Source organism: Oncorhynchus tshawytscha, linkage group LG03 (assembly GCF_018296145.1).
Source record: "Oncorhynchus tshawytscha isolate Ot180627B linkage group LG03, Otsh_v2.0, whole genome shotgun sequence".
Taxonomy (NCBI): domain Eukaryota; kingdom Metazoa; phylum Chordata; class Actinopteri; order Salmoniformes; family Salmonidae; genus Oncorhynchus; species Oncorhynchus tshawytscha.
In genome coordinates, this window is record NC_056431.1 from 61075433 (window position 1) to 61093203 (window position 17771).

Consider the following 17771-nt stretch of genomic DNA (forward strand, 5'->3'; position numbering starts at 1 on the left):
TTAACAAGACAGTCGGTGCTGTTGTAGCCGAGTCCATGTTTAACTGTATGGTACACGAGGCTTCATTTGCCGCGATTATCATTTTCCAAAGCAAAGTTGTCACGATGAATGCACCGATATTGCTTGCACCTTTAACTAGCGTGGCCTTCTTGTGCATTTCTGTGGATGCATGCTGAGTTAAGTCATTCTCCTATCAATGGCCAATTAAGAATTCCCGATGGCATAAAGTACAGAAAGCTTTTGCCGAGTCACCACTGACGGGCTTAACCCACGTCTTTTGCTGTGATTGGATGAATATACGGGACAAGGGAGGTCCCGTATGGGACAAACCAATTTAGCCCAATATCAGGGACAGCCCAGCTAATACGAGACATTTGGCAACCCTAATAATAACTGCCATGGCGCCACAACTCAGCCTAAACAAAAGAACTCTGCACATATTTTAGATGAGTGTCTAAATTAGCTTTTTGTTTTTAATAAGTCATGAAGATTTGGTTTCAATATGTTTGGTTGTTTTTATCCATAGAGCTGAAAAATTGATGGCAAGTCTGCTTGTTTGGTTTGGGTAGCTTGATCGCTAGCTGATGACTAATGTTAGCATTTAAAAAGATGCACCGGCTCCTTGATCAATGACACCTGACTGCATTGTGGAAATGGCAAAGAGCTTGTAGTGAGGATGACTAATGCTATGGACTGATCTGTGCTACACATTAGTTGTGGAGGACTACTAAGTCCAGGCTACAGAGAGGTTGAGCTGAGGACGACATCAGGGCCAGCAAGGGAACTCTATCACCTGGCATCACAGGCAGGCTACAGAGAGGATGAGGACATCAGGGCCAGCAAACCAACTGCATCACTACCATCAAATCTATCTCCACTGGGTTCTCAAAAGCACCAGTCTCATTGTGAAGAAATTGTCCAAAGCTGGCTTCATCACCATCAATTTCATTGTTTTGTTAATCTACCCAATTGTCATGTCTAGTTTGATTTTTGTCTTTATCAGTAGGCCTATACTGCAATTCAGCTTTTAACTGTGAATGTGTAGCCTGTAAGATTAAATGAACACATGAAACAATAAAGCCTTCATATAAAACTGTCTCTCCTGCTTTCCGCCATCCTCCCACAGTTCTCTGTTCGGTCATGTTCCATCCTTCCATCTGTGTGGGCCCTGATGACATCAGCCCGGATGGACAGTGGGTTTAGAGTTACTCATCTCCAGTTCTGGCCCAGGCATATGCTTTAAAATGAGGATTAGGGAGGAATATGTAAGCCTTCGCTTTTTTACCTCCATTTTCCTCTTGACTATTTACAAGGTAGCGGAAAGAGAATTAACACCAGGGATTTAAGGAACAGCAGAGTGCTGGATTAGCTACCTAGTATTGACACTAGAACCAGAAAGCAACAGAGGGAGAGCGGGAAGTAGAGAGTGAAAGACGGTAGAGGATTTGCAAACGCATAGATGCTGTTTTGGGGGTTGACATGAATAATGTAATGCAATGAAACGCTTCCCCTGCACACAGGTGTCTCACCCACGGAAATTACTTCATCCATTGATCTCCTGCTCTGCTTAAAACCTCCCGCTCCACAGAATTAATTACGTCTGGTGGCTTGGAGGGTTTGATGGCTGATTCACAGCATCTCTCCCTCCATCTCCCCCTCTCATTACGCCAGGGTCTTCACAGTGCAGCCATCGTCGCTGGTTACTGATAGTGTTTACTTTGAGAATCAGTCATTTGCTTGGGAAAATCACACCTGTGTTCTGCTCATTTGGAATTGTTTCCCCTCTTTAAGAGGAATAGATGAATGCCAAGCAGGTGGAAGAAGTGTGTGCTAAAATACCAAGAGGCGCACTGCAGAATAGATCATGTCCATTGTTCAAGGTTATCAAGTCCACGTCAGTGTCTCAAACAAGGTAAAGAGAACATAATGGGTTTATAAATCAGGAGCACAGAATTTAACAAAACCCTCAACTGAAGTTGATAGCTAAAATGTCCCATCTCTGTAGTCAGTGAAAGCAGTCCCTCTCTGGTGAAACCCATTGGCATAGGCCTAAGTCTGTGCATTTGTTTGGTCTGTATCAAAACTGCTCTCAGAGAGAAGGGCTCTCCTGGGAACAATAGCCTCATGGTATCGATCAAGTGATGCACACAAGTCTAGCTTTACTTCACCTTTAAGTAGAGAGGTCTGACAGATCGTGAATAAAATACATGCTGAGTACAATTGTTCCGTCTTCCTCCTCCTCCTTCCTCTCCTCCTTTGTCTTGTGTTCATATAAGCCGCTGCTGGCCATAGACTTCCCATCCCAGACTTCCCATGACCCACTTGGCATGCCTGAAGCGAGCGGTGGTATAACGGATGACAGCACTCCAAGCTCGGCATTCAGGGGGTGTGTAATGACATACTTTCCCTGGCTGCTCAGCCATTGTTCCATCTGGTCACCTGAGCCCCTGGCTGTATGGCCTCATCACAGAATCATGACCTATATCCCTGTGTGACTAATGCCTCTTAACAGCGTTCCTCAGCGCTACAATCCTGGGGACCAACAGGGCTGTACAATTACTCTAGCCCAGAAGTAGTAACACTCATGATTCAAGTATCAATCATCAAGCTTGAGGCTAGATGAATATGGGGTGGGCTGCTACAAAATGGTGCTCTACACAGCAAGACCAGTCAACTGAAAAACAAAATGGGACATTGTGGGTTTTAGATAAGGTGCTGAATCACAAACCTCTGCTGGAGCCCCAATTTAATTTACTCATCAGCATGTACTAATTACCACACCAGTTGCCAACAACCGCTGGGGTCAATTCCACTTCAATCTCTAAGGTCCTGAATTGAAGGCCATAGAGATTGGATATGGTTTCTAATTCACTGGGCCTCTCAGTTTGAACTCATTTCCTGAATTGACAAGAGTAATTGCAGCTCCGGTCAGTTGGCTGGCAAGTGATGCCACTCGGCTTAAGTGCTGTCCCTGCCCGCCATTGTGTTTTAGAGAGCATTGTGTTACAGTCAGACACACAAACAAGTCTCTCTCTCTCAAAGAAGCTCGTCATCACCGTTAACGAGCAGGAGCAGCTTGGAGCAGACAAACGGAGGCAAAGTGAGACACTCCAACTGGCGATGACGAGTCAAACGTTCTGCTCAGGCAGGTGCTGGCACCATGGCTGGCTGACACTGTCGTCCCTGAATAATGTGCAGGATCCTGGGAGAGCCTTCTCCATTGGTCTCTCCCCTCCCTTAGGGGGTCTGGGCTGATTAGCGCTTTGTGACAGAGCACTAAGTCCATGATGAATCCAGCTTCGGACTGTTTTAGTCATGGGCCCTGCAGTTCACTTACAGCTGAGTCTGACTGCTGCAGCATGGAAACTGTGTGTGGGTGTGCGTTACTGAATTGATTGGCTTTTCAGCAATGTGCTCTGTATTGATGGATTCTTGTGTTTCAGATGTGTCTTTCTCTAGAAATGTGTATAGCCATCATGTTTATCTTGATGGCCTTCTATTAGTCTAGTCATACACCGAGTGTACTAAATCTTAGGAACATTTGCTCTTTCCATGACAGACTGGGTGAATACCAAAGCTATGATCCCTTGATGTCGCCTGCTAAATCTACTTCAGCCAGAGTAGATGAAGGGGAGGAGACTGGTTAAAGAAGGATTTTGAAGCCTTGAGACATGGATTGTGTATGTATGCCATTCAGAGGGTGAATGGACAAGAAAAGATTTAAGTGCCTTTGAACGGGGTATGGTAGTAGGTGCCAGGCGCACCGGTTTGGGCCAAGAACTGCAATGCTGCTGGGTTTTTCCACAATCAACAGTTTCCAACAGTTATCAAAAATGGTCCACCACCCAAAGGACATGAAATTGTAGAGTCCACGCCCTAACAAATTGAGGCTGGGGGTTGTAACTCAATATTATTAAAGGTGTCCCTCATGTTTTGTACTCTATTTCAACCACATTTCTCTATGGTTATCTTTCAATAACCATGTAGCATAGATCTCCCAGTCACGTTAGTCTTGTGTCTCTGGGGTTTTGTTTGTGTTGCACCTTCTCAGACCAGTCTGCCCTTCTCTACCCCTCCTCTTAAACACACACAAACACACAAAACCGTTTACAGCTTGAGTACATTCTGGGATCGTCAGAAAGACCAAAACCATCTACAGCACATGCATGAAAATCCCAGATCTAGGGCCATTAAGTTGCCTAGCCATTTCATGGATGGTAGAAACTGGTAGGTGGGTGGGGGAGGAGAAGAGACACAGAGCTCATGTTTGGCTCCAGAGCCTGAGGAGCCCTGAGAGGAGATCCTCTTTATGGGTCATAAGTGAAAGCAGATGCCCAGCTGTTCCCACACATAATACATTATTCATGAACAGCCAGCAAAGCTGACCCCGGTAGTGTATTCACAGAGAGAAATCCCTGCGACATGACAGTCTTTCACCATGGATTCAACCCAGTGAATGAGTTCCCCTAGCGCAACAAGCAGTAATGCCAGCTTTCCAACAGTCTAAAGCCTGTCGCATGCTTCTCAGATGAAATAGTGTATGACAACTTTGTGACTGTTTGTTGGTGTTCTGCAGGTTCTTTTGTTTTTTGGGGGGGGTGTCGATAAAAAAAAAAACAGCATGTTCGTAAAAGAGAATGAGAAAACCAAAGCCTCCCCATTGCTCTGCATGGTGTTCTTGGTTACACCGATTTCACGTGATTAAACCCCCCCCACCACTGAAGCAGCAGCATATATTGGTAGTAGGCCTAATCATGTATGATGAGATGACAGTACCCATGGTGACCTGGAGGTGTTCAGCTATATTCTGAGAGCCAGTGGATCAGGAACCCATTTTAGAAGTGCAGTCACACACACATGCTTCCTTCTCAATGTGAAGGGCTGCCTGTCACTGGTTTCACCAGATCTGCAATCCAATAAGTTTTGTTCCATAAGCTCCTCCGCACCGAGATGGGAGAGGTGTGTGCGCACGTGTATATGTGAGTGTATTATTAGTCACGGTTCAGTGCAATGCTGCAACACACACACACACAGAGCTGCAGATGAATCTAGTCATGCTGTTTGTGTCTGACATGGAGAGAATGAAGCACAGAACAGAGGTATGATTCCTAAGATCACACCAATTATAATAAATCAGCAGGCTGGGGTGTCAGGCTGAACTATGACCCAGATTGTTAGGTATATGTAATTACATTTACCTGTGGCTCAGTGCAACCACAGCTCTGGTATCGGGTTTCCCCTGGCAGAGACGGATGCACCTACTACGGAAGACCAGCACACAGACTCTGCGAGTAGGCTATTTTTTTTTATTCATGAATTGATCCCAACCCTGCTAAGGCTGGCTCTGGCATGATGACACTGGTTGGGCAAATTGTTCCTTCAAGGGACCAGGTCAATCTCTTACCGACTTGGCAGACACAGATATTTAAGAAATATACAGTACCAGTCAAAAATTTGGACACACATATTCATTAAAGGGTTTTTCTTCATTTGTACTATTTTCTACATTGTAGAATAATAGTGAATATGTCAAAACTATGAAAATACACATATGGAATCATATAGTAAGCAACAACAAAAAATGTATGTTTGAGGTTCTTCAAAATAGCTACCCTTTGCATACTAGGATAGCCTAGTGGTTAGAGCATTGGACTAGTAACCGAAAGGTTGCCAGTTCAAATCCCGAGCTGACAAGGTACAAAATGTGTCGTTCTGCCCCTGAACAGGCAGTTAACCCACTGTTCCAAGGCCGTCATTGAAAATAAGAATTTGTTCTTAACTGACTTGCCTAGTAAAATAAAGGTAAAATTTAAAATACTTTTTTTTTTTTTTTTTTTAAACAGTCTTGAAGGAATACCAACATATGCTGAGCACTTGCTGGCTGCTTCTTCCTCACTCTGCGGTCCGACTAATCCCAAACCATCTCAATTGGGTTGAAGTCATGTGATTGTCGAGGCCAAGTCATCTGAGGCAGCACTCCATCACTCTCCTTCTTGGTCAAATAGCCCTTATACAGCCTGGAGGTGTGTTGGGTCATTGTCCTGTTGAAAAACAAATGATCGTCCCACTAAGCGCGCAAAGCAGATGGGATGGCATATTAAGTGTGCCTTGAATACTAAATAAATCACTGACGGTGTCACCAGAAAAGCACCCCCACACCTCCTCCAGGCTTCGGGGGGGCGACCACACATGCAGAGATTATCCATTCACCTACTCTGCTTCTCACAAAGACACGGCAGTTGGAAACAGAAATCTCGAATTTGGACTCATCAGACCAAAGGACAGATTTCCACCGGTCCAATGTCCATTGCTTGTGTTTCTTAACCCAAGCAAGTCTATTCTTATTGGTGTCTTTTAGTAGTGGTTTCTTTGCAGCAATTTGACCATGAAGGCCTGATTCACACAGTCTCCTCTGAACAGTTGATGTTGAGATGTGTCTGTTACGTGAACTCTGAAGCATTTATTTGGGCTGCAATTTCTCAGACTGGTAACTAACTGATCCTGCAGCAGAGGTAACTGGGTCGTCCTTTCCTGTGGCGGTCCTCATGAGAGCCAGTTTCATCATAGCGCTTGATGGTTTTTGCGACGGCACTTGAATAAACTTTCAAAGTTCTTTACATTTTCCAGATTGACTGAGCTTAATGTGTTAAAGGAATGATGGAATGTCATTTCTCTTGCTTATTTGAACTGTTCTTGCCAATAATATAGACTTGGTATTTTACCAAATAGGGCGGTCTTCTGTGTACCACCCCTACCTTGTCATAACAACTGATTGGCTCAAACGCATTAAGGAAAGAAGTTCCACAAATTAAACTTTTAACAAGGCACACCTGTTAATTAAAATGCATTCCAGGTGACTACCTCATGAAGCTGGTTGAGAGAATGCCAAGAGTGTGCAAAGCTGTCAAGGTAAAGTGTAGCTATTTAAAGAATCTCAAATATATTTTCACTTGTTCAACACTTTGTTTACTACATGATTCCATGTGTGTTATTCACTAGTTTTGATGTCTTCACTATTATTCTACAAGGTAGAAAATAGTAAAAATAAAAAAATCCTGGAATGAGTAGGTGTTCAAACTTTTGACTGGTACTCTGTGTGTGTGTGCGTAAGATGAGGTTGACCGAATAGGATTTGTCAACGCCGATACCGATTATTGGAGGACCAAAATTAAGCCGATACCGATTAAAATCGGCCGATTTTTTTATTTATTTGTAATAATGACAATTACAACAATACTGAATGAACACTTTTAGTTCAACTTAATACATCAATAAAATCAATTTAGCCTCAAATAAATAATCAAACATGTCCAATTTGGTTTAAATAATGCAAAAACAAAATGGAGAAGAAAGTAAAAGTGCAATATGTGCCATGTAAAAAAGCTAACGTTTAAGTTCATTGCTCAGGACATGAGAACATATGAAAGCTGGTGGTTCCTTTTAACATGAGTCGTCAACATTCCCAGGTAAGAAGTTTTAGGTTGTAGTTATTATAGGACTATTTCTCCCTATACCATTTGTATTTCATATACCTTTGACTATTGGAAATTATTTTAGGCACTTTAGTATTGCCAGTGTAACAGTATAGCTTCCATTCCTCTCCTCCCCCCTACTTGGGCTCCAACCAGGAACACATCGACAACAGCTACCCTTGATGCATCGTTACCCATCGCTCCACAAAAGCTGCGGCCCTTGCAGAGCAAGGAGAACAACTACTTTATGGTCTCAGAGCGAGCGACGTCACCAATTGAAACGCTATTAGCGCACACCCCGCTAACTAGCTCGGGAGTGGATAGGCTTGAAGTCATAAACAGTGCAATGCTTGAAGCACAGCGAAGAGCTGATGGCAAACGCACAAAAGCGCTGTTTGAATGAATGCTTAAGAGCCTGCTGCTGCCTACCACCGCTCAGTCAGACTGCTCTATCAAATCATATATTTAATTATAACATAAAACACACAGAAATACGAGCCTAGGTCTTTAATATGGTAAAATCCAGAAACTATCATATCGAAAACAAAAGGTTTATTCTTTAAGTGAAATACGGAACCGTTCCATACTTTATCTAACAGGTGGCATCCATGAGTCTAAATATTCCTGTTCCATTGCACAACCTTCAATGTTATGTCATCATTACGTAAAATTCTGGCAAATTAATACCCTGACTTTGCATGCAATGAACACAAGAGAAGTGACACAATTTCCCCAGTTTAATATTGCCTGCTAACCTGGATTTCTTATAACTAAATATGCAGGTTTAATAAAATATACTTGTGTATTGATTTTAAGAAAGGCATTGATGTTTATGGTTAGGTACATTTGTGCAACGATTATGCTTTTTTCGCAAATGCGCTTTTGTTAAATCATCCCCCGTTTGGCGAAGTTGGCTGTTTTTGTTAGGAATAAATAGTCTTCACACAGTTTGCAATGAGCCATGCTGCCCAAACTGCTGCATATACCCGGACTCTGTTGCACAGAACGCAAGGGAAGTGACAATTTCCCAAGTTAAAATAAATGTGTGAAAGCAGGCAATATTAACTAAATTTGCACGTTAAAAAATATATAGTTGTCTATTGATTTTAAGAAAGGCGTTGATGTTTATGGTTTGGTACAACGACAGTGCTATTTTCGAGAATGAGCTTGTTAAATCACCAGTTTGGCAAAGTATTGGCGATGATTCAATGATATATTAACAGGCACCTTCATCGATTATATGCAACGCAGGACAAGCTAGATAAACTAGTAATATCGTCAACCATGTGTAGTTAACTAGTGATTATGTTAATATTTCATTGTTTAATGCTAGCTAGCACCTTACCTTGGCTTCTTGCTGCACTCGCATAACAGGTAGTCAGTCACGCAGTCTCCTCGTGGAGTGCAATGTAATCGGCCATGATCGGAGTCCAAAAATGCAGATTACCGATTGTTATGAAAACTTGAAAATCGCCCTAATTTTAAAAAATATACATAAAAATAACACACACACACACACACACACACAATTAATTGTGCTCTTTCATGAACAATAACAATGATGCCTATGAATACGTGCATCCTTTCCCAAAATCTGTTTGGTGAACACTGGCTGAACACGTCAGATAACGAGATGTGTTGATAGGATTCAAAACAAACTGACCGAAAACATGTAACAAATATCTAAACAACTTCAGATCTGTCAGTAATTCCTAATGGATTTCTCAACTCACCCTCAAGCTTAACGTTCAACTCAACCATAGGCATAAATAAATAATGAACACAGCACACAAAATTCTAGTCATGTTTACGAGAGTACACTGAACTCACTTCAAGCTGAGAGTTAAAAGCACGTGAGCCAAGGATTCAATCCTTTACAATTTAATGTCACTGCCAAGAAATCACAACACCTTCGGAAACAATAGGCCGATCCAGAGGACAGTACAGGGAGAGTGCCAAACATGCACTTAAAACCAACTTCCATATCTGAAACATATACAGGAACAAAAGAAGAAAACCCATGGCAAAGCAATAATAATAATAATCTGGACTCTAGTTATTCTCCTAGAACATATTTCCTGAGGGGATTTTTTTGTATCCTCCTTGTACTCATTCAGGGCCCGTTTGAACACTGTCCTCACTAACACACGATGACGATGTTTTGCTAATGGCCGAGTCAGCGGTTTTAAAAAAATGCAAAGCCGAATATATTTCCATAAGCTGTGAGCGACAAAAACACAGCCAAGAAGAAAAAAAACTAAAACAAACTAATTAATGGTTCTGGGAGGTTAAACGCAGAATGTTCGTTCAACATTCTTCATGTAGAACATGAACACTCACCATATCCCACCCCCTCAAACCCCACCTGTTAAGCCAATTTCAGTTGGCAGTGATGCCATTGTCTGAGGCTGCCACCAACACCATTACCTTCTTTCAATGAAAACTAAACCCATCTACAGTAAGCGACTGAAACATAGCAAAACCCTCTTTACTTCATCAATACAGTAGTGACTACTGCAGTGTTGTTCACACTGCTATGTAGCCTACCACTTATTTCTGATCCCAGCCTCATCTCTTCCCAGGCATCAAACAGCAATAAATAGTTTATTTTGGGCAGGCCACGTCAACGTAAGCTATGGCAAGTTCAATGACAAACAGAAAAATAAAAACACACCTCAGAGGTGGTGACAGAGGTCACTGCAGAGCGAGCAGTAGAGTAAAAGCTTAACACTTACTGCTCTCTACATCTAAAGACTGCTTCACAAATGCCCACAATACACCTCTCGTATCAGACCACTGCAAATCTACCAAGACCTGGCCGTCCCTCTAAACATTCAGCTCATACAAGGAGAAGACTGATCAGAGATGCAGCCAAGAGGCCCATGATCACTCTGGATGAACTGCAGAGATCTACAGCTGAGGTGGGAGACTCTGTCCATAGGACAACAGTCAGTCGTATATTGCACAAATCTGGCCTTTATGGAAGAGTGGCAAGAAGAAAGCCATTTCTTAAAGATATCCATAAAAAGTGTCATTTAAAGTTTGCCACAAGCCACCTGGGAGACACACCAAACATGTGGAAGAAGGTGCTCTGGTCAGATGAAACCAAAATTGAACTTTTTGGCAACAATGCAAAACGTTATGTTTGGCGTAAAAGCAACACAGCTCATCACCCTGAACACATCATCCCCACTGTCAAACATGGTGGTGGCAGCATCATGGTTTGGGCCTGCTTTTCTTCAGCAGGGACAGAGAAGATGGTTAAAATTGATGGGAAGATGGATGGAGCCAAATACAGGACCATTCTGGAAGAAAACCTGATGGAGTCTGCAAAAGACCTGAGACTGGGACAGAGATTTGTCTTCCAACAAGACAATGATCCAAAACATAAAGCAAAATCTACAATGGAATGGTTCAAAAATAAACATATCCAGGTGTTAGAATGGCCAAGTCAAAGTCCAGACCTGAATCCAATCGAGAATCTGTGGAAAGAACTGAAAACTGCTGTTCACAAATGCTCTCCATCCAACCTCACTGAGCTCGAGCTGTTTTGCAAGGAGTAATGGGAAAAAATCTCAGTCTCTCGATGTGCAAAACTGATAGAGACATACCCCAAGCGACTTACAGCTGTAATCACAGCAAAAGGTGGCGCTACAAAGTATTAACTTAAGGGGGCTGAATAATTTTGCACGCCCAATTTTTCAGTTTTTGATTTGTTAAAAAAGTTTGAAATATCCAATAAATCTCATTCCACTTCATGATTGTGTCCCACTTGTTGTTGATTCTTCACAAAAAAATACAGTTTTATATCTTTATGTTTGAAGCCTGAAATGTGGCAAAAGGTCGCAAAGTTCAAGGGGGCCGAATACTTTCGCAAGGCACTGTAGGTCCTGGATGGCAGGAAGCTTGGCCCCAGTGATGTACTAGGCCAAACGAACTACCCTCTGTAGTGCCTTACAGTCAGATGCCGAGCAGTTGCCATACCAGGCTGTGATGCAACCAGTCAGGATGCTCCCGATGGTGCAGCCCTAGAACCTTTTGAGGATCTGGGGACCCATGACAAATCTTTTCAGTCTCCTGGGGGGGGTGTTCTCATGCATTCTTCACGACTGTCTTGGACCATGATACTTTGTTGGTGATGTGGACACCAAGGAACTTCAAACTCTCGACCCGCTCCACTACAGCCCTGTCAATGTTAATGGGGGCCTGTTCAGCCCTCCTTTTCCTGTAGTCCACGATCAGCTCCTTTGTCTTGCTCACATTGAGGGAGAGGTTGCTGTCATGGCACCACACGGCCAGGTCTCTGACTTCCTCCCTATAGGCTGTCTCATCGTTGTCGGTGAACAGGCCTACCACTGTTGTGTCATCAGCAAACTTAATGATGGTGTTGGAGTCATGTTTGGCCACGCAGTCGTGGGTGAACAGGGAGTACAGGAGGGGACTAAGCACAGCCCTGAGGGGCCCCAGTGTTGAGGATCAGCGTAGCAGACGCGTTGTTGCCTAACCTTACCACCGGGGGTGACCCGTCAAGAAGTCCAGGATCCAGTTGCAGAGGGAGGTGTTTAATCCCAGGGTCCTTGGCAATGAGCTTTGTGGGCACTATGGTGTTAAACTCTGAGCTGCAGTCAATGAACAGCATTCTCAGATAGGTGTTCCTTTTGTCCAGGTGGGAAAGGGTAGTGTACAGTAGAGTGCGACTGAGATTGCGTCATCTGTGGATCTGTTGGGGCGGTATGCGAATTGGAGAGAGTCTAGGGTATCCGGGAGGATGCTGTTGTGAGCCATGACCAGCCTTTCAAAGCACTTCATGGCTACCAACGTGAGTGCTACGGGGCAGTAGTCATTTAGGCAGCTACCACATGTTCTTGTCAAATTCAGAGTAGCTTGCAAGCAATGAGATATGCCAAATAATCTAAAAACTACTTGGTCAAATAAATCTAATTTGACCTTTCAGACAAGTCGCATGGACAGTAATCAGATTTGTATCGGATTTCAAACCACCTTCATAGATGGTTTGAAATGTGCATTGAAACTTCCGATTCCATGTGCTTTTTGACTGTTCAGACGGCATGAAAAATAACATATTCGAATACGCAAAAAAATATGATTGGAGTCGCTTTAAAACTGCATGTGCGAACAAGGTTGAGAGTAACCCAGATGCAAGGCTACAGGAGTTCTTATTATGTTGGTTGCAGTGGCCATCCCTCACCCCTAGGTATGAAATGCAGAAGACACATTTCAGTTGAATACATTCAGTTGTTCAACTCACTAGGTATCTCCCTTTCCTTTCCCACCTGGATTTTTAGAGTCATGTGACTGTACTCTGGTAGCTCTTGAATAAGATCTGTGGACAAACAATTTGCTGGAGATACGGACCAGACAGACAGTGTTATTTTATGTAAATGCTACTGATGTCCCAATAAGTGGTTGAGTACTACATAGATGATTTCTCTGCTCCTCTTTCTTCAAAGCAGTCACAGGGCGGCGCACAATTGGCCCAGCATCGTCTGGGTTTGGCCATCGTTGCAAATAAGAATTTGTTCTTAACTGATGTGCCTCGTTAAATAAAGGTTACATTTGAAAAATGTGTTTAAATAAAAGCAGTGTCTAATAAATGTAGCCTAGTTGGAGTTGCTTTAGAGATTGCACTTTTGTAATGCATTTTAATTCACACTGACATGTGTAAAGTTTAGGGAGCAACAGGTGAGCAGCCCTCAGCATCTCTTACCTGTGTCTGTGTTCATCATGGTCCCCCTGTCCATGTATGACCACCTGTCCACCAGGATGCTTAGCCCCCTTGGGCGCCTCGATGTGCGGAATCAGCACGTCCTCCAAGCCCAGGTCGAAGCGCTTGTGTTTTGAGTTGTCCGGGAGGAAGAAGAAAGCTCCAAAGCATAAAGTGATGAAGGCACTGAGGATGAGGAGCAGGATAAACTTCTCTGAGAGCCTCAGGGTGGCCCTGTGGTGTGGGAAAGAGGCGGCGCCGGGTGACAGGGTGGGTATCCTGCGGCCCGACAGTGGCAGTAGAGCTGGTGTGGTCATGTTGGATTGTGGAAATCAACTCAGGGTGGACAAATGTCACAGCTGTATTATCTGCTGCTGTATTATCTCATTGTGACGGCAAGTACGTGTCCAGAAATCAAGTGTCGTGGTCCCTCAGTGAAGTGACTGGTCACCAGTAAATGTATGGGTTTTATTCTGAAATTGAAGGAGAGAGTAATGAGGAAATAGCAGGTAGCTACATTACTCCGATATTATCCTATGGTTGATTAGCCTGAAAACTGCCCGTCTTACATACAGTCAGACAAATAGCATAAAAAAGGTCACACTCAAAATACACTGGAGGCTTTTAAAAGTCATTACATTTACGAAAACATAAACACATGCTTCTGACTAGGGTGAAATGTACTATATTTATGAAGCACACAATCTTAGTTTGTCCATAAGGACAAGTCATACAGAACGCACAGTGCATTGAAAGCACTTTCCAAGGAGTGTCGGCAAATAAATGTGTTAAACCGGTTTGAAAAGGGAAAGATATTTCTAGGTATGCAGGCTAGCAGATGTTACATAAAATAGCGCTACGTAGATAGCAGAAACACCTGCGTGAGCGCGTGATACCACCACACACTACGCCAACAATGCACATCACCACCACCCTTCAGTGATACCTAGTGTACTAAACTCCACTTCTTCACCGTGGAGTTTAGTCAGTTATCATATAACAAATGTAGTGCGAGACGACACATTTAAAAATAATAATGTTACTGTAATATACTTCCAAGTAACACTTAAGAATATTTAGTTAATCAGCTTGGAGAAACCAATCTTACCGTGCAAATCCTTTTGTCATTCTGATCCATGTTGTTTGGTTGAGATCCGAACGCTAACGTTATGAACTGGATAACAAAAAAACGAATCAAACCCAACGACACAAAACTATTAATACAGTTAAGCAATTGTTTAATACCTAACTAAATGTTGTAAACTAATTGAGCAGGATACATAGCTTTCAAACAGTGAAAAATTAACATCGAGCGATTATCGCATAATCGACAAGAATGAAGCCTTAATAGCTAAATTACCGAGAAATTCCTCCATTACCATTTCATAAACAAATGCGCAGGTAAAATGTTATGTTGCCGTTAAATTCAACACGTACTGCTAGCTAGTTGAATACTCCCAATATATTTTCTCAGCTTCCTCACACGGCCCTACGTCTGATGTCGGCGTCTACACAGAATACCAAGTTCATCCGCTGAATTGACAGGCTTGGCTAGCACAGATGGCTAGCTAAATTGCTAAAGGAGAAACTGACTATCTACCATTAGCTGATTAAACAAATACATGTGCACCCGCAATATTGTATTGTAATATTAGCAACTTTTTTTCGGATATGTTGGAGTTTGTAAAACGACTTGGCCAAAAGACTGCGCCTTTTTCTGTAAAGGCATCTACCTAGCTAGCTACTGTAAGCTAGCTACCGGAGGCGGTCCGTTACGATTCTTTCGCTGCTGCTGCATCACCTCAATAATGCCTTTGAGGATATCGGTGACAGAAAGGCATCCTAGTCCACAGTTTCCAAATAGCCGCTTTCAGAAATGTGCTCATGTCTTCAGCTAGCTAGTTATGATTGCCTTTAAGAGTTTTGCTTTCCACTTTGCTTCTTTCGTTGTGGATAACTAGCCCTGTCTATGTTCAGGCATGTTGATACTGCTGCAAAGACCGAAAACTCCTCCCCTCATTCTCCAGCCTGGTAAATTTAGGGAGCGTCTATCAATTTCGAAAGGCTATTTGCAACGTGTTTATCTGTGTAAATTAGCAGTGTTCTGGCTGCGTTTAGACAGGCAGCCCAATTCTGATATTGTTTCACTAATAGGTGTTTTGATAATCAGATCAGATGTGATTGGTCAAAAGAAAGCATTCAGGGATGCTGGCCAAGGTTGACTTCAATGCTTCACAAAGTTGTGTCAAATTGGCTGGATGTCCTTTGGATGGTGGATCATTATTGAGACACATGGAAACTGTTGAGCGTGAAAAAAACAGCAGCGTTGCAGTTCTTGACACAAACCTGGAACTTACATATTTTGTCTTGACCATTCACCCCCTAAATGGCACAAACACACAATCCATGTTTTTATTTGATTTTTATTTCACCTTTATTTCACCAGGTAGGCAAGTTGAGAACAAGTTCTCATTTACAACTGCGACCTGGCCAAGATAAAGCAAAGCAGTGTGACACAAACAACAACACAGAGTTACACATGGAATTAACAAGCGTACAGTCAATAACACAATAGTAAAAAAAGAAAGTCTATATACAGTGTGTGCAAATGGTGTGAAGAGGTAAGGCAATAAATAGGCCATAGTAGCTAAGTAATTACAATTTAGCAAATTAACACTGGAGTGATAGATGTCCAGATGATCATGTGCAAGTAGAAATACTGGTGTGGAAAAGAGCAGAAAAGTAAATAAAAACAATATGGAGATGAGGTAGGCAGATTGGATGGGCTATTTACAGATGGGCTATGTACAGCTGCAGCGATTGGTTAGCTGCTCAGATAGCTGATGTTAAAAGTTAGTGAGGGAAATATAAGTCTCCAGCTTAAGCGATTTTTGCAATTCGTTCCAGTCATTGGCAGCAGAGAACTGGAGGGAAAGGCGGCCAAAGTAGGTGTTGGCTTTGGGGATGACCAGTGAGATACACCTGCTGGAGCGTGTGCTACGGGTGGGTGTTGTTATCGTGAACAGTGAGCTGAGATAAGGCGGAGCTTTACCTAGCATAGACCTATAGATGACCTGGAGCCAGTGGGTCTGGCAATGAATATGTAGCGAGGGCCAGCCGACCAGAGCATACAGGTCGCAGTGGTGGGTGGTATATGGGGCTTTAGTGACAAAACGGACGGCACTGTGATAGACTGCATGCTGAGTAGTGTTGGAGGCTATTTTGTAAATGACATCGCCGAAGTCGAGAATCGGTCAGTTTTACGAGGGTATGTTTGGCGGCGTGAGTGAAGGGGGCTTTGTTGCTAAATAGGAAGCTGATTCTAGATTTAATTTTGGATTGGAGATGTTTAATATGAGTCTGGAACGAGAGTTTACAGTCTAGCCAGACACCTACAGTGGGGAGAACAAGTATTTGTTACACTGCCGTTTTTGCAGGTTTTCCTACATACAAAGCATGTAGAGGTCTGTAATTTTTTATCATAGGTACACTTCAACTGTACCTACGATAGGTACAGGATTTTAATCCATGACAGCGTAGTGTGTTACTAATGTTACTAATCATTTTCTTTGAGACTGTGGTCCCAGCTCTCTTCAGGTCATTGACCAGGTCCTGCCGTGTAGTTCTGGGCTGATCCCTCACCTTCCTCATGATCATTGATGCCCCACAAGGTGAGATCTTGCATGGAGCCCCAGACCGAGGGTGATTGACCGTCATCTTGAACTTCTTCCATTTTCTAATAATTGTGCCAACAGTTGTTACCTTCTCACCAAGCTGCTTGGCTATTGTCCTGTAGCCCATCCCAGCCTTGTGCAGGTCTACAATTTTATTCCTGATGTCCTTACACAGCTCTCTGCTCTTAGCCATTGTGGAGAGGTTAGAGTCTGTTTGATTGAGTGTGTGGACAGGTGTCTTTTATACAGGTAACGAGTTCAAACAGGTGCAGTCAATACAGGTAATGAGTGGAGAACAGGAGGGCTTCTTAAAGAAAAACTGACAGGTCTGTGAGAGCCGTAATTCTTACTGGTTGGTAGGTGATCAAACTTGTCATGCAATAAAATGCAAATGAATTACTTAAAAATCATACAATGTGATTTTCTGGATTATTGTTTTAGATTCAGTCTCTCACAGTTGAAGTGTACCTATGATAAAAAATTAAAGACCTCTGCATGCTTTGTAAGTAGGAAAACTTGCAAAATCGGCAGTGTATCAAATACCTGTTCTCCCCACTGTAGGTATTTATAGTTGTCCACATATTCTACATCAGAACCATCCAGAGTAGTGATGCTAGTCTGGCGGTCGGGTGCGGGCAGCGAATGGTTGAAAAGCATGCATTTAGTTTTATTAGCGTTTAAGAGCATTTGGAGGCCACCGAAGGAGTGTTGTATGGCATTGAAGCTGGTTTGGAGGTTTGTTTACACAGTGTCCAAAGAACGGCCAGATGTATACAGAATGGTGTCGTCTGCGTAGAGGTGGATCAGGGAATCTTGCGCAGCAATAGCGACAACGTTGATATCTATGCAGAGAAAAGAGTCGGCCCAACAATTGAATCCTGTGGTACACCCCATAGAGAC

At 42.9% G+C, this 17771-nt stretch overlaps 1 protein-coding gene across 5 annotated transcripts in view; it reads right to left on the reverse strand.

Moving 5' to 3' along the window:
* Nucleotides 1-15221, reverse strand: part of LOC112240759 (mannosyl-oligosaccharide 1,2-alpha-mannosidase IB) — a 109745-nt gene extending 94524 nt beyond the window's left edge. The window contains exons 1-3 of one of the 5 annotated variants that reach the window (XM_024409030.2): nt 14999-15221; nt 14306-14371; nt 13201-13670 (exon numbers count right to left, since the gene is read on the reverse strand). In XM_024409030.2, the coding sequence (XP_024264798.1) occupies nt 13201-13514 (314 nt within the window). In that variant the 5' untranslated portion in view covers nt 13515-13670; nt 14306-14371; nt 14999-15221. The other 4 variants (XM_024409025.2, XM_024409017.2, XM_024409003.2 and 1 more) reach the window with 4 other exon arrangements.
* Between the last annotated feature and the right edge of the window lie 2550 nt (nt 15222-17771).